The 24,790-nt window shown below is 38.1% G+C and overlaps 1 protein-coding gene and 2 long non-coding RNA genes across 3 annotated transcripts in view; all 3 read right to left on the bottom strand.

The window, feature by feature from the left end:
- The window catches only part of LOC117777400 (hemicentin-1-like), a 1,765,934-nt gene that overhangs the window by 853,535 nt on the left and 887,609 nt on the right, over nucleotides 1–24,790 (bottom strand). Inside the window, exons 29-33 of the mRNA XM_034612162.1 lie at nucleotides 23,621–23,908; nucleotides 13,536–13,823; nucleotides 3,012–3,299; nucleotides 1,645–1,932; nucleotides 809–1,096 (exon numbers count right to left, since the gene is read on the bottom strand). Of these exons, the coding sequence (XP_034468053.1) occupies nucleotides 809–1,096; nucleotides 1,645–1,932; nucleotides 3,012–3,299; nucleotides 13,536–13,823; nucleotides 23,621–23,908 (1,440 nt within the window). The remainder of the gene's footprint in view (nucleotides 1–808; nucleotides 1,097–1,644; nucleotides 1,933–3,011; nucleotides 3,300–13,535; nucleotides 13,824–23,620; nucleotides 23,909–24,790) is intronic.
- Nucleotides 14,902–15,991, bottom strand: LOC117777477. Its single transcript, XR_004616612.1, has 3 exons — nucleotides 15,919–15,991; nucleotides 15,782–15,817; nucleotides 14,902–14,979 (listed from the first exon to the last, which is right to left on the bottom strand). It is a non-coding gene; the product is annotated as an uncharacterized LOC117777477 (long non-coding RNA).
- LOC117777472 lies at nucleotides 20,591–21,155 on the bottom strand. Its single transcript, XR_004616608.1, has 3 exons — nucleotides 21,000–21,155; nucleotides 20,847–20,916; nucleotides 20,591–20,729 (listed from the first exon to the last, which is right to left on the bottom strand). It is a non-coding gene; the product is annotated as an uncharacterized LOC117777472 (long non-coding RNA).

Genomic DNA, 24,790 nt, shown 5'->3' with positions numbered 1-24,790 from the left:
TCTACCTGACAGGATGGAACCCTTATTGTGTCTCACTGCTGTGACCTTGACAAACAGGGTGTATGCCCTTATTCTCTGATGTTTTCTTCCAACTGCTACAGCGGACGGACACAGCAGATGGACACAGATGATGATTTCATGTCTTTTTTTTATATTATGTTTTATGAAACGCCTCTTTGTATAAGTACTGGCTTTTGTGAACTTTGGGGCAGTTCCACTTTGAGCACCCGTGCTTGTTGTGTAACCTCTGCAGAGCTTACTATTAAAAAGACTCAAAGACAACTCCAGTCTGAGAATCTCATTATTTCAAATCTCAAGATGAATTTCCATCACATTTGTAATAATATTTTTTTACATTATTCATATTTTTATGTGATTTTTGTTATTTGGGAAGCACTTTGTAACATTGTTTTGAGAAGTGCTATTTAAATAATTGTGCAGGTAAGTTTGGAGAAAGTGGACTAGGGAGCACAATAACATGCAAACCTGTGAAAATAATTCATTGCATTACACAATTACACCACAAATTATACTATAAGAAAACTTATAACTGCTTAAAGTCACAAGGCTTCAATTTAATAGAATTATACTTTACTCTGGTGGAAGAATTACAGAGATTTAAGTACTTTAGGTCAATCATTTCTCAGGTGCTATTGTTTCAACTGTCAGATGTAATAATTAATTAAAAAAACAGGACCACTGAAAAAATACATAAGAAGAATTTACTTCTGCATCGATAGTTTCTTTAAAGGAAGATTTGGTTTGATGTGATTGGTTTAAAAAAAAAAGCTGCAGCTGAAACACTCACATTTCACCACCAACTTCTTCTGCTCGCTGTCCTTTGAGCCCTCACTGTTCTGGGCACGGCAGAAGTACCAGCCAGCGTCGGCTGAAGTCACATTAATCTTGTGGTAGAGAGAGTTGATGGGTCGTGAATTAAGATTATTTTCAATGATTTTTAAAGACTGATGATATTTGTCGATCCTCATCAAGGTGAGAGTTGACTGTGGGAAACTTTCAACACTGCAGGTGACGGTGATGGTCTGACCTTCTGTGACCTCAGACCTCATAGTCAGTATAGGTTCAGTGGGCGGGTCTGTAGAGAGGAAGCAGAATCTTCTTTAAAGAAGGAACATTATGATTTTATTGTTTTTCTTCCCTCAGTGCCAACAACACATTTTCCTTCACATCAAGACCAGGATTGGCTTGAACTGTCACATGTTTGGGACTGTCTGCAGTGACCAAAAATATAGAAAACAGAGAACTGTCAGATTTAACCACTGTTCCTAATATAATGGTCTTATAATATAGAATGACCCTGCATAATATGTGTTTTTATATTTCATCAGGGTTGAATTCATGGTAGATTTGTAGGTAGTGGACTAATTTATCAAAGGGAGCACAATAACATGCAAACCTGTGAAAACAATACATTGCATTTCAACACAATTTATACTATTTTGGTGTTGAATTATATCACAGGTCATTCATTTCTCAGGTGCTTTTGTTTCAACTGTCAGAAGTAATAGTTAATAGAAAAATACACAAGAAAAGCTACTTTTGCTTCAATAGATTTTTTATAGGAAAAATTTGTTTTGATCTGTTTGGTTGAAAAAAAAAAAAAGCCGCAGCTGAAACACTCACATTTCACCACCAACTTCTGCTGCTTGCTGTCCTTTGAGCCCTCACTGTTCTGGGCACGGCAGAAGTACCAGCCAGCGTCGGCTGAAGTCACAGTAATATTGTGGTAGAGAGAGTTGATGGGTCGTGAATAAAGATTATTTTCAATGATTTTTAAAGACTGAGGATTTGTGTTGATCCTCATCAAGGTGAGAGTTGACTGTGGGAAACTTTCAACAGTGCAGCTGACGGTGATGGTCTGACCTTCTGTGACCTCAGAACTCATAGACAGTATAGGTTCAGTGGGCGGGTCTGTAGAGAGGAAGCAGAATCTTCTTTAAAGAAGGAACATTATGATTTTATTGTTTTTCTTCCCTCTAGTCTGTGTTACATAGGTTTTTTGTAAATGTAAAAGTTCTGCAGAGCAAAAAATCCAACAATCAGTGGTAAAGGGAGCTCCTCTCCTGAAGCTCGTAAACTCCTCTTCATCAGTTCAGCTGCTACGATTTATTGTACTAAGACAAAGTTGGGGGACAAAGCTTTAGAAACAAGAACCCTGAGGCTCTGAAACACCCTGACTAGCTTAAAACTAAAACTAATACTTTTATCTTACTTCATTCTCTGATTTCACGTAGTTCTAGTTTTTATTCTTTTATTTATTCTTTTATGATAGATTTGTGTAATGGAAAATTCCACTGACCAGGTGTCTCACTGCTGTGATACTGTCTACCTGACAGGATGGAACCCTTATTGTGTCTCACTGCTGTGACCTTGACAAACAGGGTGTATGCCCTTATTCTCTGATGTTTTCTTCCAACTGCTACAGCGGACGGACACAGCAGATGGACACAGATGATGATTTCATGTCTTTTTTTCATATTATGTTTTATGAAACGCCTCTTTGTATAAGTACTGGCTTTTGTGAACTTTGGGGCAGTTCCACTTTGAGCACCTGTGCTTGTTGTGTAACCTCTGCAGAGCTTACTATTAAAAAGACTCAAAGGCAACTCCAGTCTGAGAATCTCATTATTTCAAATCTCAAGATGAATTTCCATCACATTTGTAATAATATTTTTTTACATTATTCATATTTTGATGTGATTTTTGTTATTTGGGAAACACTTTGTAACATTGTTTTGAGAAGTGCTATTTAAATAATTGTGCAGGTAAGTTTGGAGATAGTGGACTAGGGAGCACAATAACATGCAAACCTGTGAAAAGAATTCATTGAATTACAAAATTACACCACAAATTATACGATAAGAAAACTTATAATTGCACCACTGAAAAAATACATGAGAAAAATTTACTTCTGCATCGATAGTTTCTTTAAAGGAAGTTTTGGTTTGATGTGTTTGGTTGAAAAAAAAAGCCGCAGCTGAAACACTCACATTTCACCACCAACTCATTCTGCTTGCTGTCCTTTGAGCCCTCACTGTTCTGGGCACGACAGACGTACAAGCCAGCGTCGGCTGAAGTCACATTAATCTTGTGGTAGAGAGAGTTGATGGGTCGTGAATTAAGATTATTTTCTGTGATTTTTAAAGACTGATGATTTGTGTTGATCCTCATCAAGGTGAGAGTTGACTGTGGGAAACTTTCAACAGTGCAGTTGACGGTGATGGTCTGACCTTCTGTGACCTCAGACCTCATAAACAGTAAAGGTTCAGTGGGCGGGTCTGTAGAGAGGAAGCAGAATCTTCTTTAAAGAAGGAACATTATGATTTTATTGTTTTTCTTCCTTCAGGGTCAACAACACATTTTCCTTCACATCAAGACCAGGATTGGCTTGAACTGTCACATTGTTGGGACTGTCTGCAGTAACCAACAATATAGAAAACAGAGAACTGTCAGATTTAACCACTGTCCAATATAATGGTCTTTATAATATAGAATGATCCTGCATAATATATGTTTTTTTATTTCATCAGGGTTGAATTCATGGTTAATTTGTAGGTAGTGGACTAATTTATCAAAGGGAGCACAATAACATGCAAACCTGTGAAAACAATACAATGCATTTCAACACAATTTATACTATTGTGGTGTTGAATTCTATCACAAGAACACTTACAACTCAAAGTCACAAGGCTTCATATCAACAGAATGATACTTTACTCTGGTGAAAGAATTACAGAGATTTAAGTAAAAGTAGAAATATCACAGTACAAAAATACTCCATTACAAGTACAGGCCCTGAATTCATAATTTAAATAAGCAGCACAGTAGTTTATCAGGAGTATTCATTAAGTGGCAGAGTGGCACCACGTAACATTACTGGATCATTATTATTGATAATTTGTAGATTAAATTACTTCATATAGGGTCTGGTAGTTTATTGATATTTTCTAAGCTCTACAGTTCTTAATCAAATAGACACATTTACTTTAGGTCTTTCATTTCTCAGGTGCTATTGTTTCAACTGTCAGAAGTAATAGTTAATAGAAAAGTACATGAGAAAAGCTACTTTTTCATAGATAGATTTTTTAAAGGAAGATTTGGTTTGATGTGATTGGTTGAAAAAAAAAGCCGCAGCTGAAACACTCACATTTCACCACCAACCACTTCTTCTTGCTGTCCTTTGATACCTCACTGTTCTGGGCACGGCAGACGTACAAGCCAGCGTTGGCTGAAGTCACAGTAAACGTGTGGGAGAGAGAGTTGATGGGTCGTGAATTAAGTTTATTTTCTGTGATTATGAAAGACTGAGGATATGGGTAGGTCCTCGCCAAGGTGATAGTTGACGGTGGGAAACTTTCAACAGTGCAGTTGACGGTGATGGTCTGACCTTCTGTGACCTCAGACCTCATAGACAGTATAGGTTCAGTGAGCGGGTCTGTAGAGAGGAAGCAGAATTTTTTTTAAAGAAGGAACATTATGATTTTATTGTTTTTCTTCCCTCTAGTCTGTGTGACATAGGTTTATTGTAAATGTAAAAGTTCTGCAGAGCAAAAAATCCAACAATCAGTGGTAAAGGGAGCTCCTCTCCTGAAGCTCCTAAACTCCTCTTCATCAGTCCAGCTGCTACGATTTATTGTAATAAGACAAAGTTTGGGGACAAAGCTTTTGAAACAAGAGCCCTGAGGCTCTGAAACAGCCTGAACGAGGACAGACAGCAGACTGAGTCAGGAGCTGAAAACATACTTTTATCTTACTTCATTCACTGATTTATCGTAGGTCTAGTTTTTATTAGATTATTTACTCTTTTATGATTTTTGTAGCCGACCTGACTGGGAAACTATGTAGAGTGAAGCTATCGCCAAACTGCTCTAGAGTCATAACTGATCTAGAATAGTTCAAACCATTGTGGTGGCAATTTCTGTTTAATAATGATACTCTATTGTATAATAATACACACATAACATTGTCTCTCGGAAAGTTCAACTCTAACACCTGCAGGTGGGCTCACCCCACACAGCCACCTAGTGTAACGTGTATAGAATGAGCACAGAGCATAGGAGAATCACTTCACTTATACAATCAGAAGCCCCTCCCTGCGAGGAGCAAATGGTATTCTTCAGCCTCTTGATCTCTGACCAGGTTGGGCAGAGTTCCTGTCTCAGATCTCCGTCCCAGACCCCTGGTGTGACTTCTGGTGTGAGACAATCTGTCTCCGAGATCCTCTATCTTCATTTACAACATCAAAAGACCCCAGTCCTGTATACAATGCAGAGTTCCCCTCACCCATCTATATCAGACACACTAAGTAAACCCCTGCAGTGAAGCAATTGCTCAGTCACACATGTGGGGGCCATAAACACTTCCTTCTGCAACTTCCGTAGTTAAGTCACAGAAAACATTTGTTCATACTTTCTTCTACATACACATTACACAAATGCAAATTCTGCCATTACACCATCGACTAAAGTGAAGTGGACCAAACTAAAAAGTCAAAATTCACATCAACTAAAATGATCTCAAAGATGGATTCTGTCGTTTTTATCACTGCTGTATTTTCAAATGTTCATTTTTCATGTACGTTTTCTTATTAATTAATAAATTGCGTTGCTCGGGGCATGAAGGACACATTTGTCCACTAATTGTAATTTTATGTATATTCTGAAATGTATTTTAATATTCAGATTTTTATTATACATACCTTCAACGTTGAGGGTCACTTCTTCAGATGACCATCTGTCCCCCCCTACGAATTTCAAAGAATACTTTCCGCTGTCACTTCTTCTCAGGTCACAGATCAAAATACTGCACAGTGGCTTCGGCTCAGCAGAGTAACTATTCCTCCAACTTGAAGAACCGATGTATTTCACTCTGTTTGCAAAGTCAGGACTGACCGGATGTGTCAAGGTGTTTGTGCTGTAAATGACAGTGGATGTAAAGTCTTTATCACTTTCGACCCATCGTCTATCTTTCATCCAAAACCAGTTTGCATCACGATCATCAACATCTTCTGTGACTTGGCAATTAATTTCAAAGCAGGATCCCTCAGTAGCTGGCAGCTCACCAGGTTCTAGTTTAAAGGGACTTGTAGAAACATCTGTCAGTGAAAACACAAGTGGAGAAGTCAGTTAATCTTTAATAAAAAAAAATACATTGTTTTCAAAGTGGAGAAATAAAATCCTTACGTTTTATTAGGGCCAGAAAAACCAACCACGTGACTGTCTGAGCCTCCATCTCATGTGGGACTACAACTGGATTTCTGAAACAAATAAAAACTGAAAAGTGGATAAAAACATCATTAGATCACAGAACTTTCTCTTTTTACTGTAAAACGTGTGATCAAAGTTCTTTTTCAGCTTGTGTCAGAATTTCCTTCTTCCTCTTTCCATTTCTTTTTCTGACATTTAGAGTTGTCTTTGTTTTGTTCCTCATATCAAGATGGTTGTGAACTTGTGGTTTGAAAACACATAAGTCATCTCACATCTACGCAGAATTTGTCATTTATTAAAGGAAGATTAATGTAATTATTTTTAAATGGAATATTTGGGCCACGTGTTTTTGTTAATCCCAGAGTTCAGTTTCTTTTTTAATAACTAAAATATAGTTTGTTTTCTGTTTTCTTTTTTAATTTTATTTGACATTAGCTACTTGTTCAAATCACTTTTATTCAAAGAAACCCCAGAACACATATAAAATACTTTGACTGCAAACATAACAGTGTCTTTATTAAAGTCAAATTTTTGAACCTTTTAGTCTGAAATAAACTGTTTAAAAAGTCATATCTGGCTCTTTGGGTTCATCTCAGTCTTCAGGGAACTACGACATCTGAAACCGATGTTTGAGTTTTCATTTGGAAAAAAGTATTTCAACTGAATGGAAGAAAAAGGGTTTTAAATTATTATTATTATTATTATTATTATTATTATTATTATTATTAAATGATCTGGATTCAAATTTTATTCAGAAAAAAATCATCTTGTTTCATCCACAAAAAATACAGTTTGTAATCAGTGTATATACTGTAAATAAAACTTCTGAAACACTATGTTTTACTCTAGTAGATTAACATCATGAGGAGATAAATAACCACAGAAGCTTGTTCTTACCTCAGAGGACCCACTTGTATCAGTCTGTCACACACAGCCTCACTCCGAGAATGAGACTTTACAGAAAAAGGAAGTTTCCACACTTGGAAAGTGGATGCAAAAAAATGTATTAGCATCCCTTATCATGCAAGCCAGAAAACAGCTTCTTGTAGGTGTTCAGATTACAGTGATAGCGTTCACAGCTTCTCACAGTATCTGCACGCAGATTAACTTCCTCCCACTTCCTCTTTTTGTCGTTGTTTGTTGTGAAGTCTGGTTAATCGGCACAGAGCAGTTTACAGTACTACATATTTATTTGGAGAATTTATGCTCACATAGTATTTACAGTGTCTCTATTTAAAACTTAATCTAACAATGTGAAAACGTATCAAAAGGGTTTGTGAAGAGTTGAATAAACATAAAAGTGCAGGTGAACAACACGTAAACAGGAAACATCGCACAAAGAGAAAAGCATTTCACTCCCCCTCCCCGAGAGCTGCAGCCACGATCTTCATGGCATCGGCCGCCATTTCATCAATGGCGCCGTTCAGAGCTTGCAGCATGGCGGTGAAGGAGCGGCTGGCATAACGGGCGTGTCTGGGCATGGCCATCTCCACCAGCTTTGACGACACCGTGGCCAAGTCCTGTTCTGCCGCCGCCAGCCGCCGCTTCACTTCCCCTTTGGTAACCTCCCCTGACAGCGCACAAGTCCGCAGCCCTTTAAGTCTCAGGGGTTCCACGCCTCGCTGTCGGGCCAGTTGCTCGACTGATTTGTCATCCAGGCACAGAGATAACTGCTTTCGTCAGGAGCCGCACCGCTACACTAGTGTTGGGACCTGGTTTTTTGTGAGACAACACTTCGGTATCACATGTTCAGTCAAAAGCCTGAAGCCGCATGTTCCCCCAGGACTCAGTCTCGCAGGGGCCATCAAAAACCAGAGCAAGGAACTCAGTCTCCCAGAGGGCATCAACATCACACCGAGGTGTGAAAACCGACGACGATGACTACGAAGACGACGATGGTGACGAAGACTACGACCCAGTGGGTGATGCTTCTGCAGATTCTTCATCCTTGGAAGAAGAAGAAGAAGGAGGACAAGACCACGGCGACACCACCACCACCGGACTCGTGGAAAGGGAGACCTTTTAAGTTGACACGTTTCTACAGTTTAAATACAAAATGATGCAAACTCAAACACAATGGTAAGTCATCTATGCTATTGTCCACTGATGTGGTTTTGAAGCTACTGTTAACCAATAGCTGCTCCAAACATCTTAAAATGTGCATATTTAGATCGGGGGATACTGCCCTCCGGCTACGGGCCTGGCTCCATGGCAACTAAAATACTAACTCATTGATGCACCTGTATGAAAATGTAATAACGTATCTAATAATATCCTAATGTCTCAGAATTTGTACCTTTACTTTGGATACTCAAGAGTTTAAGTTCAGGATATAGTCATATACTTGATTTTATTTTACTTATTACTTAACTCAAGTAAATCTAAGGTTTACATGGTCCGTTAATAGAAATGCATTACAAGATAATGTCCATTTCATGACACAATGTGTTTCGTGTGTACATGCATTCTTCAGAAACCCTTTCTTGCTGTGACATGTTCACAAATCCAACAATAATCTCAATAAACTTTAAAGTTCATCATTTGTTCCAACATATTTCATTTTATTTGAGCTACAGGATATTTACATTTCAGATGTGTGGGTTTGGATTAAGTTCACAACACTGGAAAGCACAAAAAAAACATTCAGCAGTGATTCTCAGCATTTCTTGTCTAACTGCATGTCATTTATATATATAGATTATATAAAAAGTTATTAATACAATCATTTTACACTCACATTATGTACATTTTAAGTTGCAAATTAAGGATTTTAACCGTTTATCCCTCACATTTTGCTATGTTCACTGTTTTCCACAAAACCTTTAATTAACAGTTTCAAATATTTATATATTATATTTTAGCTCAGTAATGTAACTTCTGTGCCTTCTTGCTAACTAGTTTTAAAATACTCCTAATGGCTACACGCAGGGTTTTGTTGTAGCTGCATAAGGTTTGTTGACCAGCTTACATTACTGTAGATTTACGGTTACGACCTATTTTGCTGAACACATGAACTCCTCAGACTCTCTGTGATGACTTCTTGTGAATATAAACTTCCTCAGGCCCGAGGTAGCTGTAAAAAGCAGGACGAGAACATCTCGGGTCAAATCCTGACGTCAGAGTATTAACTCTCATCTTCGTGTGAGCTGCTGGAGTCTCTGTTGGTCGTCTGACGTCGGGGCCTCGCTGTGAATCTCACCTGTGGAAAGTTCAGCTCCACTTCACCTTCACTGGTGTGGTCGTCTAATAGATTTGGAGATGTTGGTGCACGTGCAGTTGCATTACTAATGTTTTCATAGTCCTGCAGGATCTCTGGTTCATTCTAGGATGAGAGTGGAGGTAGTTTATAGATTATTTGTGTGACAATTTCTGGATGTAATGCACAATAAAGTTCATACAAGACTCACATCTGATTCTTTTAGGACTTGCAGACATTTTCCTTGATTTAATTGTTTTGTTTGTTGCACAGAATGAATGGGTGAAGAGGAGGTTTCATCTCCTGACGATGTTAGTTTCCTCTAACCACATGATTATCAAGCAGCAACTGAATCGCTTCACTCATGTTCTAAAATGGATGCTGTACAGGTTGTCTTTTAATTAATGGCCCCAGTATACTGAGATATAAGTGCACTGATAGACAGCTACTGACAGGGCAAACAGTGAGGGCAGGATATGGAAGTACAAGGAGGGAAAAGCAACAGCTTGAACAGTAAAAGACACATCTGCCTGTAGAGCCAGACTAATACTGATGATAGAAGATGGAAGGCAGTAGCTCTACATGGTCAATTTGAGGGGTTGTAGATATCCTGATAGATTATTTATTTCCAATTTTAAAATCTAATGTGCACATGTTGTCTTGTTTCAGATCCTTGCATCGTGTGTACTCAAAATAAAACAAATAACAGATTCTAAGACTTCGGAGGCTTTGTAATATCACCATTAAAACATATTTGATTACATATTATTGAAATTATGACATAATTTAGAGTATTTAGAAGAATTAGTAGTTTTACAGCTGTAACAGGTCAGAAGTGATGATCAGAGGCTTAAATATCCTGAATCTTATACCTATACTCTCCTTAATCACTGTTTCCTACGATTTCCAAAATACAAATAGCCAATTAGAAATAGATTTTGAAGTTTCAACAACTGGTAGTTAAATAATTTACAAATCTATTGTGCTAAGACAAGGTTCTGACAACAGGCCACCATGACCAGACACTTTGAATTAAACTCTATTTAATATAAATCTTCTTAAGTTTTACTAAAGTCTCCATATATGATTGTTTTAACTTGTTGTTTTCTTGTTTAAATTGTTGTCTCAACCTGGGACTCACCTGGGGCAGATTCAACATGCAGTAAACACCCAAACACACACACACACACACACACACACACACACACACACACACACACACACACACACACACACACACATACACAAGATGAGTCACTTCTGTCCAGATGTTTTCAATAAGAAAGTAGAATGGATTAAACAAATGTGTCATTACCGAAAAACCAGAAGGGGATTCGGTGGTTGTTGTTCCTTGTTGAATAGATTTCCTCCTGTATCTGAAAACATAGAGGGACATGATGTGGTAAAACATGCCAGACCATCTCTGAAATGTATTTATTGAATTTGATCAAATGCACTTCTTATTCATTCACCTTAAATTTACGACAATTACACTGATAATCATCAGGAGAAATAGAGCAATAACGAGGAACCTCAGGTTCTCCAGATAGTCTCCTGTGGTCAAAAGAGAGAGAGCATCATATCTGTCACAACTTCAATCAGCTCTGAACATTTTCATATCTTATTTTTTGCATGTAGTAATTCTCATGTCATTTCAGAATTCAGCCACTCCCCCTGCTCTGCATCACCTCGTCCCACGGATCCCATTACCTGCCCCACCCCCAGACTCACCTGCTTTCCATCACACATTAGTCACCCAGTATATATACCGGCTCATTTCCTCTGTTCTCTGCCAGATCGTCTAGTGTGTTTTTCCCAGCGTTCCAGCGTTATCCCTTGATTCATTGTTCTGCCTGATCTCCGCTCTGACCTGCCTTCTGGACCCTGGATTCCTGTTTTGCCTGCTCCCTATCGGATTGGTTTGCTTTCTCTGACTGTCTGCCTGGCTTTCGACCCCTGATCATCCATTAAACCAGAACTCTTGCTATTCCTAAGACTGCTCTAGTGTCGTGCTTTTGGGTTCACGTTTGCCATTTTGCGCACGCTGACAATATCGACACTGAGTTGTGAACATGTAGAATTAGTTTCAACTTTATTCCATGTGCAGAGATTTATTTTAGACTGAACTAGAAATACTGTACTGCAGTTGTTTACCTCCGCCAACCAAGATTCTGATAAGGCCACTGTGACCTTTGACCACTGATATCTAATCACTTCACATCTTTAAGGACACAACCTTGCCCTTTGACCACCAAATTCTTATCATTTCAACCCTGAATCAAACTGAACATTTTAATTTTAAGTTTAAAGAAATTCCCTCAAGACCTTCTTGAGATGTCACGTTCACAAACACAGGACGTATGGACGGACAACCAGAAAACATGTCTGATATAAACATCCCACATGTCTCCTGAGCAATAAAACACACAGTTATAAGGCCTTGAAATTCACTCACGTTCAAACAGATGGACGGGGTCAGACAAACTTTGGTTTACTTCATTTTGTGCGATGCAGTAGTAGACTCCTGACTGGTTTGAGTACACTGTGTGGTTTTGATGCTCAGACACAATTTCATCCTTTTCCTCGCCCTGACTCTTCCTGAACCATGAGTAGTGGTGGACTGGGGGAAAGCTGTGACTGATGCAGCTCAGCATCACGGAGCTCCTCCCGTCAAGCTCCTGCTTCTCTGCCGACTCTGTGATGTTTGTGTGTTTTGGAGAAACTAGCCGGGAAATTCAGGAGAAAAGACAATGTCATTTTCTGAACATCATCAAAGATCAAACATGAATAACACAACAAATGAAGTGACATTATTGCTGCTCTTTAAAGCCAGACTGAGAAGAATGTGGAACTTTAAATGGGAGGATAAAACAGACTGGCTTTAGATTCACCTGGTGAAACTTTACATTTTTTTCTCAGTAATTTATCTTTGAAACAAACTACAGCCACTGATGTTAGGTTACTGTTCCTTTTTTAACTTCAATATTTTTATCAGGTTTGCTAAACCTTATTTTGAATGATTTGTTGAATTTACTGAAATAGATTTTGAAGTATAAACAACTTGAAATGTAGTTAAATAATATACAAATCTTTTGTACTAAGACAAGTTGGGGAACAGAGCTTTAGAAACAAGAACCCTGAGGCTCTGAAACACCCTGACTAGCTTAAAACTAAAACTAATACTTTTATCTTACTTCATTCTCTGATTTCACGTAGTTCTATTTTTTATTCTTTTATTTATTCTTTTATGACAGATTTGTGTAATGGAAAATTCCACTGACCAGGTGTCTCACTGCTGTGATACTGTCTACCTGACAGGATGGAACCCTTATTGTGTCTCACTGCTGTGACCTTGACAAACAGGGTGTATGCCCTTATTCTCTGATGTTTTCTTCCAACTGCTACAGCGGACGGACACAGCAGATGGACACAGATGATGATTTCATGTCTTTTTTTCATATTATGTTTTATGAAACGCCTCTGTGTATAAGTACTGGCTTTTGTGAACTTTGGGGCAGTTCCACTTTGAGCACCCGTGCTTGTTGTGTAACCTCTGCAGAGCTTACTATTAAAAAGACTCAAAGGCAACTCCAGTCTGAGAATCTCATTATTTCAAATCTCAAGATGAATTTCCATCACAATTGTAAGAAGAATTTTGTCATTATTCATATTTTGATGTGATTTTTGTTCTTTGTGAAACACTTTGTAACATTGTTTTGAGAAGTGCTATTTAAATAATTTTTAAGGTAAGTTTGGAGATAGTGGACTAGGGAGCACAATAACATGCAAACCTGTGAAAAGAATTCATTGAATTACACAATTACACCACAAATTATACTATAAGAAAACTTATAACTGCTTAAAGTCACTAGGCTTCAATTTAATAGAATTATACTTTACTCTGGTGGAAGAATTACAGAGATTTAAGTACTTTAGGTCATTCATTTCTCAGGTGCTATTGTTTCAACTGTCAGATGTAATAATTAATTAAAAAAACTGGACCACTGAAAAAATACATGAGAAAAATTTACTTCTGCATCGATAGTTTCTTTAAAGGAAGTTTTGGTTTGATGTGATTGGTTGAAAAAAAAAGCCGCAGCTGAAACACTCACATTTCACCACCAACTTCTTCTGCTTGCTGTCCTTTGAGCCCTCACTGTTCTGGGCACGGCAGACGTACAAGCCAGCGTCGGCTGAAGTCACATTAATCTTGTGGTAGAGAGAGTTGATGGGTCGTGAATTAAGATTATTTTCAGTGATTTTTAAAGACTGATGATTTGTGTTGATCCTCATCAAGGTGAGAGTTGACTGTGGGAAACTTTCAACAGTGCAGGTGACGGTGATGGTCTGACCTTCTGTGACCTCAGACCTCATAGACAGTTTAGGTTCAGTGGGCGGGTCTGTAGAGAGGAAGCAGAATCTTCTTTAAAGAAGGAACATTATGATTTTATTGTTTCTCTTCCCTCAGTGTCAACAACACATTTTCCTTCACATCAAGACCAGGATTGGCTTGAACTGTCACATGTTTGGGACTGTCTGCAGTAACCAACAATATAGAAAACAGAGAACTGTCAGATTTAACCACTGTCCAATATAATGGTCTTTAAAATATAGAATGATCCTGCATAATATATGTTTTTTATTTCATCAGGTTTGAATTCATGGTAGATTTGTAGGTAGTGGACTAATTTATCAAAGGGAGCACAATAACATGCAAACCTGTGAAAACAATACAATGCATTTCAACACAATTTATACTATTGTGGTGTTGAATTCTATCACAAGAACACTTAAAACTCAAAGTCACAAGGCTTCATATCAACAGAATTATACTTTACTCTGGTGGAAGAATTACAGAGATTTAAGTAAAAGTAGAAATATCGCAGTACAAAAATACTCCATTACAAGTACAGGCCCTGAATTCATAATTTAAATAAGCAGCACAGTAGTTTAGCAGGTGTATTCATTAAGTGGCAGAGTGGCACCACGTAACATTACTGGATCATTATTATTGTTAATTTATAGATTAAATTACTTTATATAGGGTCTGGTAGTTTATTGATATTTTCTAAGCTCTACAGTACTTAATCAAATAGACACATTTACTTTAGGTCATTCATTTCTCAGGTGCTCTTGTTTCAACTGTCAGAAGTAATAGTTAATAGAAAAATACATGAGAAAAGCTACTTTTTCATAGATAGATTTTTTATAGGAAAAATTTGGTTTGATCTGTTTGGTTGAAAAAAAAGCCGCAGCTGAAACACTCACATTTCACCACCAACTTCTTCTTCTCACTGTCCTTTGATACCTCACTGTTCAGGGCACGGCAGACGTATAAGCCAGCGTCGGCTGAAGTCACAGTAAACGTGTGGTAGAGAGAGTTGATGGGTCGTGAATTAAGATTATTGTCAGTGATTTTTAAAGACTGATGATATTTGTCGATCATCATCAAGGTGAGATTTGACTGTGGGAAACTTTCAACAGTGCAGCTGACGGTGATGGTCTGACCTTCTGTGACCTCAGACCTCATAGACAGTATAGGTTCAGTGGGCGGGTCTGTAGAGAGGAAGCAGAATCTTCTTTAAAGAAGGCACATTATGATTTTATTGTTTTTCTTCCCTCTAGTCTGTGTTACATAGGTTTCTTGTAAATGTAAAAGTTCTCCAAAGCAAAAAATCCAACAATCAGTGGTAAAGGGAGCTCCTCTCCTGAAGCTCCTAAACTCCTCTTCATCAGTCCAGCTGATACGATTTATTGTACTAAGACAAAGTTTGGGGACAAAGCTTTTGAAACAAGAGTCCTGAGGCTCTGAAACAGCCTGAACGAGGACAGACAGCAGACTGAGTCAGGAGCTGAAAACATACTTTTATCTTACTTCCTTCTCTGATTTATCGTAGGTCTAGTTTTTATTCTTTTATTTATTCTTTTATGACACATTTTTGTAGCCGACTTGACTGAGAAACTATGTAGAGTGAAGCTATCGCCAAACTGCTCTAGAGTCATAACTGATCTAGAATAGTTCAACCATCGACTAAAAGTGAAGCCAAAGTGTCTAGATCGCCACCTGGTGCCTGACTGTGGTATAAATCTCACCTCATGAATTTTAGTGAATGGGACACGGACCAAACTAAAAAGTCAAAATACACATCAACTAAAATGATCTCAAAGATGGATTCTGTAGTTTTTATCACTGGTTTATGTTCAAATGTTCATTTTTCATGTACGTTTGGTTATTAATTATATTTCCTCCCGGAGGAGCCTTGGTTGCTCGGGGCATGAAGGACACATTTGTCTACTAATTGTAATTTTATGAATATTCTGAAATGTATTTTAATATTCAGATTTTCATTGTACATACATTCAACGGGATTTCCAGGCTTACTTGTAGAAACATCTGTCGGTGAAAACACAAGTGGAAAAGTCAATTAATCTTTAATGCAAATGTTGAAGAAAATATAAAACATTGTTTTCAAAGTGGAGAAATAAAATCCTTACGTTTTATTAGGGCCAGAAAAACCAACCACGTGACTGTCTGAGCCTCCATCTCATGTGGGACTACAACTGGATTTCTGAAACAAATACAAACTGAAAAGTGGATAAAAACATCATAAGATCACAGAACTTTTTCTTTTTACTGTAAAACGTGTGATCAAAGTTCTTTTTCAGCTTGTGTCAGAATTTCCTTCTTCCTCTTTTCATTTCTTTTACTGACATTTAGAGTTGTCTTTGTTTTGTTCCTCATTTCAAGATGGTTGTGAACTTGTGGTTTGAAAACACATAAGTCACCTCTACGCAGAATTTGTCATTTATTAAAGGAAAATAAATGTAATTATTTTTAAAATGGAGTATATGTGCTACATGTTTTTGTTAATCCCAGAGTTCAGTTTATTTCTTAATAACTAAAATATAGTTTGTTTTCTGTTTTCCTTTTAAATTTTATTTGACATTAGCTACTTGTTCAGATCACTTTTATTCAAAGAAACCCCAGAACACATATAAAATACTTTGACTGCAAACATAACAGTGTCTTTATTAAATTCTAATTTAGTCTGAAATAAACTGTTCATCTCAGTCTTCAGGGAACTACGACATATGGAGCGACGCCGGCGAGCTAGTTCTGGCAGGCAACTCGAGCTGCACTGTTTCAATCGTGTGACACTCATCATGTGACATACATCATGTGACACACTTCATGTGACATACATCATGTGACATACATCATGTGACATACTTCACTCGCCACTACCATCTACAGTACTCATCCACCTCATTAGGCGGTCTATTTAAGCAGAGGGAATTCCCATCCCTCTCTCTGCTTCCTAACTACTACGCAGTATCACAGACAATTGTCTCAGCCCCTCCACCACCCCAGCATCCACCTGTAGGCTCCGACGGGGGGTTACAGTATTAGCTCATCACTCCCATCATTCCTGTGTATCATATGGGGGAGTGATTAAGTCGGAGCCTAGACGCCAAACACTAAACCTGTTCTACTGTTGAATAAACAAACATTCAAACGTGAGTTGTCTGACTGAACTGAAACTGATGTTTGAGTTTTCATTTGGAAAAAAGTATTTCAACTGAATGGAAGAAAAAGGGTTTTAAATTATTATTATTATTATTATTATTATTATTATTATTATTATTAAGTTAACTGGATTCAAATTTTATTCAGAAAAAAATCATCTTGTTTTATCCACAAAAAATACAGTTTGTAATCAGTGTATATACTGTAAACAAAACTTCTGAAACTCTATATTTTACTCTAGTAGTTTAACATCATGAGGAGATAAATAACCACAGAAGCTTGTTCTTACCTCAGAGGACCCACTTGTATCAGTCTGTCACACACAGCCTCACTCCGAGAATGAGACTTTACAGAAAAAGGAAGTTTTCAAACTTTGAAAGGGGATGCAAAAAAAAATGTGCTTACTATCATACGAGCCAGAAAACAGCTTCTTGTAGGTGTTGTGATTACAGTGATAGCGTTCACAGCTTCTCACAGTATCTGCACGCAGATGCACTTCATCCCACTTCCTCTTTTTTGTCGTTGTTTGGGGTGAAGTCTTGTTCACAGGCACAGAGCAGTTTACAGTACTACATATTTATTTGGAAAATTTATGCTCACATAGTATTTACAGTGTCTCTATTTAAAACGTCATCAAACGATGAGAAAACGTATCAAAAGGGTTTGCACAAGTCCGCAGCCCTTTAAGTCACGGGGGACTTACTTAAGCCAGGTCCCACAGCCGAGCGTCAGGGTGTTTAGGGTCAGGGTAGCCTGCCACGTCCTCTGAGGCCACGGGGGTCGAAGCAGGAGCCGCCCCCTCATCCCCAGGTCCGAGGCCACGGAGGGAGTTGATGAAGGAGTCTTTTCCATCACCACGGTTTCCCACCACAGCCAAGTTGATCCTACTGATCAAGAGATCTTCCACCGCGTCCCTGACATCTGATAACTTATTGCTGTCTATGGATTCTTTCAGGGTCTCAAGGAAGCTCAGGCCTTTGGAAACATCAGCCATTTCTGCAGAGAGACACAGAGTGAATTATTACAAGAGTCACAACAGGTCCTTTGATAAAGAACAGATATGATGGATACTATCTATCATCTATCGACTAATTCCACTAATCTCTCTCTATCTATTTAGTCTGTTGGTCTGTGACTTTCATATCTCGAGAAGCGTTCATCTTATCGGCTTCACACGTGACATGTGCATTGTTAAGGGCCCAAGGAAGTGCAGTGTGGAACTTGGCGTGATTTGGACACGCAATACATTCAATAATAGGCTGATAAGCTTTGAATAAACAGGCGACCAGCGCTCTGCAGCAGAGGCGACTGGGACCCATCAACGGTTCTGTGGACTGAGTCCCACAGTCGGCCTTTAGTTGCTGTGGCAAATCGAACAGGCACGTTTACAACTGGCCCTGGTAACAACAGATAAAACAGGTGTCTTTGTAGTAGTAATGATAAAGCATTAACTTAGAGGAAAGCTGAACTAAAAAGTAAAATAATAATAATATATTAATATTATATTCTTAAGCAGTACTGTTAGTGGTGGAAAGTAAACATGTAAATATACTCCAGAACTGTGCATTTCTTGTTTTTTAATTACACTTCTTCTCTACAACTTATGACCCTTCACATGTCTTTAGTTGTTCAGGAGAGCATGACCCAGACAAATACCTTCATCTGAAGTAAAGTAATTAGCTCCATGCAGGTCCGGACCTCGGTATTATTTAAAAATGCGTGTATGTGGGCGGTGGGTGAGTGAGTAGGAGGTGGAGTGGATCATCTTCTCGTGAATATACAAGGTAACGTAGTGTTAACGTCTCCTGCTCGACCTCCAGACCGGAGTCGGTGACGTACAGGGGAGATGTCTGTTCTCCTCCCGGGCTGAAGCAGCTTCTCGCTTCAGGGTTCACACCCTTCACTTTTTGCAGCAGTAGAGAAATAACGGAGGACACTTCTTCTTGGAGAAGCTGTTGTATTTATTTTCCAACACACTGTAACTTACACTGTCCATCTTTATACTTTCTCTCCTCTCTCTCTCTCTCTCTCTCTCTCTCTCTCTCTCTCTCTCTCTCTCTCTACACCACTCACTCTCTTAAACACATGAAGCACTTTCTTAAAGGAGCCGCTCTACTCTTATAACACGAGGCCAATCAGTGAATTGACGGACAGAATCTACCCTGCACTGTTACAATGTAAATATATGAGCTGGGTTGTTGTGTTTCTTCACTGAGACTCAAATGAAGAGATTTCTTCAGACACACTTTCCTTTGGGAAGGCACAAGAGGCTGAAGTCAAGCCCAAGAGAGAAAGACAGAAAGGTGGTGATGATGAGAGAGAAGGACCAGTGTTCCCACTGTTCCCACTGTTCCCACCCAGGACAGAATCAGTGTTATATCACTGTGCTGTTGAATACAAAGACTGTTCTGATCCTGTTCAAACAATGTAATAACCACATGTTCTTTGGCAATTAGAATGGAACTTACAGGCTCAAGGTAAATACACACCCAGCGGAGGTATCATAATAATATGGTATTTACTGTATAACACATTTTGCTTATGTGGATGCACTGTTTGAGACACGTTTCTATAGTTTAAATACAAAATGATGCAAACTCAAACACAATGGTAAGTCATTTATGCTGTTGTCCACTGACATGGTTTTGAATCTACTGTTAACCAATAGCTGCTCCAAACATCTTAAAATGTGCATATTTAGATCGGCGATACTGCCCTCCGGCTACGGGCCTGGCTCCATGGCAACTAAAATACTTACTCATTGATGCACCTGTATGAAAATGTAATAACGTATCTAATAATATCCTAATGTCTCAGAATTTGTACTTTTACTTTGGAAACTCAAGAGTTTAAGTTCAGGATATAGTCATATACTTGATTTTATTTTACTTATTACTTAACTCAAGTAAATCTAAGGTTTACATGGTCCGTTAATAGAAATGCATCACAAGATAATGTCCATTTCATGATGCAATGTGTTTTGTGTGTACATGCATTCTTCAGAAACCCTTTCACGCTGTGACATGTTCACAAATCCAACAATAATGTCAATAAACTTTAAAGTTCATCATTTGTTCCAACATATTTCATTTTATTTTGAGCTACAGGATATTTACATTTCAGGTGTGTGGGTTTGGATTAAGTTCACAACACTGGAAAGGACAAAAAAAAACATTCAGCAGTGATTCTCAGCATTTCTTGTCTAACTGCATGTCATTTATATATATAGATTATATAAAAAGTTACTAATACAATCATTTTACACACATTATTTACATTTTAAGTTGCAAAATAAGGATTTTAACCGTTTATCCCTCACATTTTGCTATGTTCACTGTTTTCCCCAAAACCTTTAATTAACAGTTTCAAATATTTATATTATAGAATATTTATATTCCCACCCAGGACAGAATCAGTATTATATCGCTGTGCTGTTGAATACAAACACTGTTCAAAGACTGTACAATGAACTCCTCAGACTCTCTGTGATGACTTATTGTGAATATAAACTTCCTCAGGCCCGAGGTAGCTGTAAAAAGCAGGACGAGAACATCTCGGGTCAAATCCTGACGTCAGAGTAGGAACTCTCATCTTCGTCTGAGCTGCTGGAGTCTCTGTTGGTCGTCTAACGTCAGGGCCTCACTGTGAATCTCACCTGTGAATAGTGGAGCTCCACTTCACCTTCACTGGTGTGGTTGTCAAATAGATTTGGAGATGTTGGTGCACGTGCAGTTGCATTACTAATGTTTTCATAGTCCTGCAGGCTCTCTGGTTCATTCTAGGATGAGAGCGGAGGTAGTTTATAGATTATTTGTGTGAGAATTTCTGGAATAAATTCAACTAATAGGAAAACATAGAGACTGATATAACGAGATGAGAGGTCACAGTTCCAGACCTTTTTAACTCGCGTTGGGTTGGACACCATCGCATACACAGAGCCTTCTTCCACCTTTCTTTGCTTCTTCCTTGAAAAACAAATATCAACATGACGTGTGCTGGTCAATAACACCTTTGTTCTGGTATTGTAACACAAAGATTAAATTCTCACTTTATCTTATTCTTAAAGTGCAGAGAAGTGTAGTTGACAGAATCGTCCTCGGTGTTTCCAGCTTGCTGTCTTGTGGGGTTTTGTGCAGAGGCAGCCTGAGCAGACAGAAAACATCAGTGATTATCAAGCAGCAACTGAATCGCTTCACTCATGTTCTAAAATGGATGCTGTACAGGTTGTCTTTTAATTACTGGCCCCAGTATACTGAGATATAAGTGCACTGATAGACAGCTACTGACAGGGCAAACAGTGAGGGCAGGATATGGAAGTACAAGGAGGGAAAAGCAACAGCTTGAACAGTAAAAGACACATCTGCCTGTAGAGCCAGACTAATACTGAAACACACACACACATAACACACACACACACACACACACACACACACACACACACACACACACACACACACACACACACACACACACACACACACACACACACACAAGGTGAGTCACTTCTGTCCAGATGTTTTCAATAAAGAAGTCGAATGGATTAAACAAATGTGTCATTACCGAAAAACCAGAAGGGGATTCGGTGTTTGTTGTTCCTTGTTGAATAGATTTCTTCCTGTATCTGAAAACATAGAGGGACATGATGTGGTTACACATGCCAGACCATCTCTGAAATGTATTTATTTAATCAAATGCACTTCTTATTCATTCACCTTAAAACTACGACGATCAAAATGATAATCATCAGGACAAATAGAGCAGGAACGAGGAACTTCAGGATGTGCAGATAGTTTCCTGTGGTTAGAAGAGGGAGCATCATATAGAGCTTGACCTTTGACCCTTGGCTACCAAAATCAAATCAGTTACTCCTTGATTCTACTTGTGTGTTTGTGTGAAGGACGTAGGACATAGGACGTATGGATGGACAACCAGAAAACTAGTCTGATATAAACCTCCCACATGTCTCCTCATCAATAAAACACACAGTTATAAGGCCTTGAAATTCACTCACGTTCAAACAGATGGACGGGATCAGACAAACTTTGGTTTACTTCAGTTTTTGCGACGCAGTAGTAGACTCCTGGCTGGTTTGAGTACACTGTGTGGTTTTGATGCTCGGACACAATTTCATCCTTTTCCCCGCCCTGACTCTTCCTGTACCATGAGTAGAGTTGGACTGGGGGAAAGCTGTGACTGATGCAGCTCAGCATCACGGAGCTCCTCCCGTCAAGCTCCTGCTTCTCTGCCGACTTCATGATGTTTGTGTGTTTTGGAGAAACTAGCCGGGAAATTCAGGAGAAAAGACAACGTCATTTTCTGAACATCATCAAAGATCAAACATGAATAACACAACAAATGAAGTGACATTATTGCTGCTCTTTAAAGCCAGACTGAGAAGAATGTGGAACTTTAAATGGGAGGATAAAACAGACTGGCTTTAGATTCACCTGGTGAAACTTTACATTTTTTTCTCAGTAATTTCTCTTTGAAACAAACTACAGCCACTGGTTTTAGGTTACTGTTCCTTTTTAACTTCAATATTATTATCAGGTTTGCTAAACGTTATTTTGAATGATTTGTTGAATTTGCTGAATTGAGATTTTGAAGTATAAACAACTTGAAATGTAGTTAAATAATATACAAATCTTTTGTACTAAGACAAAGTTGGGGAACAGAGCTTTAGAAACAAGAACCCTGAGGCTCTGAAACACCCTGACTAGCTTAAAACTAAAACTAATACTTTTATCTTACTTCATTCTCTGATTTCACGTAGTTCTAGTTTTTATTCTTTTATTTATTCTTTTATGACAGATTTGTGTAATGGAAAATTCCACTGACCAGGTGTCTCACTGCTGTGATACTGTCTACCTGACAGGATGGAACCCTTATTGTGTCTCACTGCTGTGACCTTGACAAACAGGGTGTATGCCCTTATTCTCTGATGTTTTCTTCCAACTGCTACAGCGGACAGACACAGCAGATGGACACAGATGATGATTTCATGTCTTTTTTTCATATTATGTTTTATGAAACGCCTCTTTGTATAAGTACTGGCTTTTGTGAACTTTGGGGCAGTTCCACTTTGAGCACCTGTGCTTGTTGTGTAACCTCTGCAGAGCTTACTATTAAAAAGACTCAAAGGCAACTCCAGTCTGAGAATCTCATTATTTCAAATCTCAAGATGAATTTCCATCACAATTGTAAGAAGAATTTTTTCATTATTCATATTTTGATGTGATTTTTGTTCTTTGGGAAACACTTTGTAACATTGTTTTGAGAAGTGCTATTTAAATAATTTTTAAGGTAAGTTTGGAGATAGTGGACTAGGGAGCACAATAACATGCAAACCTGTGAAAAGAATTCATTGAATTACACAATTACAGCACAAATTATACTATAAGAAAACTTATAACTGCTTAAAGTCACTAGGCTTCAATTTAATAGAATTATACTTTACTCTGGTGGAAGAATTACAGATATTTAAGTACTTTAGGTCATTAATTTCTCAGGTGCTATTGTTTCAACTGTCAGATGTAACAATTAATTAAAAAAACTGGACCACTGAAAAAATACATGAGAAAAATTTACTTCTGCATCGATAGTTTCTTTAAAGGAAGTTTTGGTTTGATGTGATTGGTTGAAAAAAAAAGCCGCAGCTGAAACACTCACATTTCACCACCAACTTCTTCTGCTTGCTGTCCTTTGAGCCCTCACTGTTCTGGGCACGGCAGACGTACCAGCCAGCGTCGGCTGAAGTCACATTAATCTTGTGGTAGAGAGAGTTGATGGGTCGTGAATTAAGATTATTTTCTGTGATTTTTAAAGACTGATGATTTATGTTGATCCTCATCAAGGTGAGAGTTGACTGTGGGAAACTTTCAACAGTGCAGGTGACGGTGATGGTCTGACCTTCTGTGACCTCAGACCTCATAAACAGTTTAGGTTCAGTGGGCGGGTCTGTAGAGAGGAAGCAGAATCTTCTTTAAAGAAGGCACATTATGATTTTATTGTTTTTCTTCCCTCAGTGTCAACAACACATTTTCCTTCACATCAAGACCAGGATTGGTTTGAACTGTCACATTGTTGGGACTGTCTGCAGTAACCAACAATATAGAAAACAGAGAACTGTCAGATTTAACCACTGTCCAATATAATGGTCTTTATAATATAGAATGATCCTGCATAATATATGTTTTTTATTTCATCAGGGTTAAATTCATGGTAGATTTGTAGGTTGTGGACTAATTTATCAAAGGGAGCACAATAACATGCAAACCTGTGAACACAATACATTGCATTTCAACACAATTTATACTATTGTGGTGTTGAATTATATCACAAGAACACTTACAACTCAAAGTCACAAGGCTTCATATCAACAGAATTATACTTTACTCTGGTGGAAGAATTACAGAGATTTAAGTAAAAGTAGAAATATCACAGTACAAAAATACTCCATTACAAGTATAGGCCCTGAATTCATAATTTAAATAAGCAGCACAGTAGTTTAGCAGGAGTATTCATTAAGTGGCAGAGTGGCACCACGTAACATTACTGGATCATTATTATTGATAATTTATAGATTAAATGACTTCATATAGGGTCTGGTAGTTTATTGATATTTTCTAAGCTCTACAGTTCTTAATCAAATAGACACATTTACTTTAGGTCATTCATTTCTCAGGTGCTATTGTTTCAACTGTCAGAAGTAATAGTTCATAGAAAAATACATGAGAAAAGCTACTTTTGCATCAATAGTTTTTTAAAGGAAGATTTGGTTTGATCTGTTTGGTTGAAAAAAAAGCCGCAGCTGAAACACTCACATTTCACCACCAACTC

Source organism: Hippoglossus hippoglossus, chromosome 16 (assembly GCF_009819705.1).
Source record: "Hippoglossus hippoglossus isolate fHipHip1 chromosome 16, fHipHip1.pri, whole genome shotgun sequence".
Taxonomy (NCBI): Eukaryota; Metazoa; Chordata; class Actinopteri; order Pleuronectiformes; family Pleuronectidae; genus Hippoglossus; species Hippoglossus hippoglossus.
Note: the sequence above shows the minus strand (reverse complement) of the source record. Positions and strands in the feature narration are given on the sequence as shown.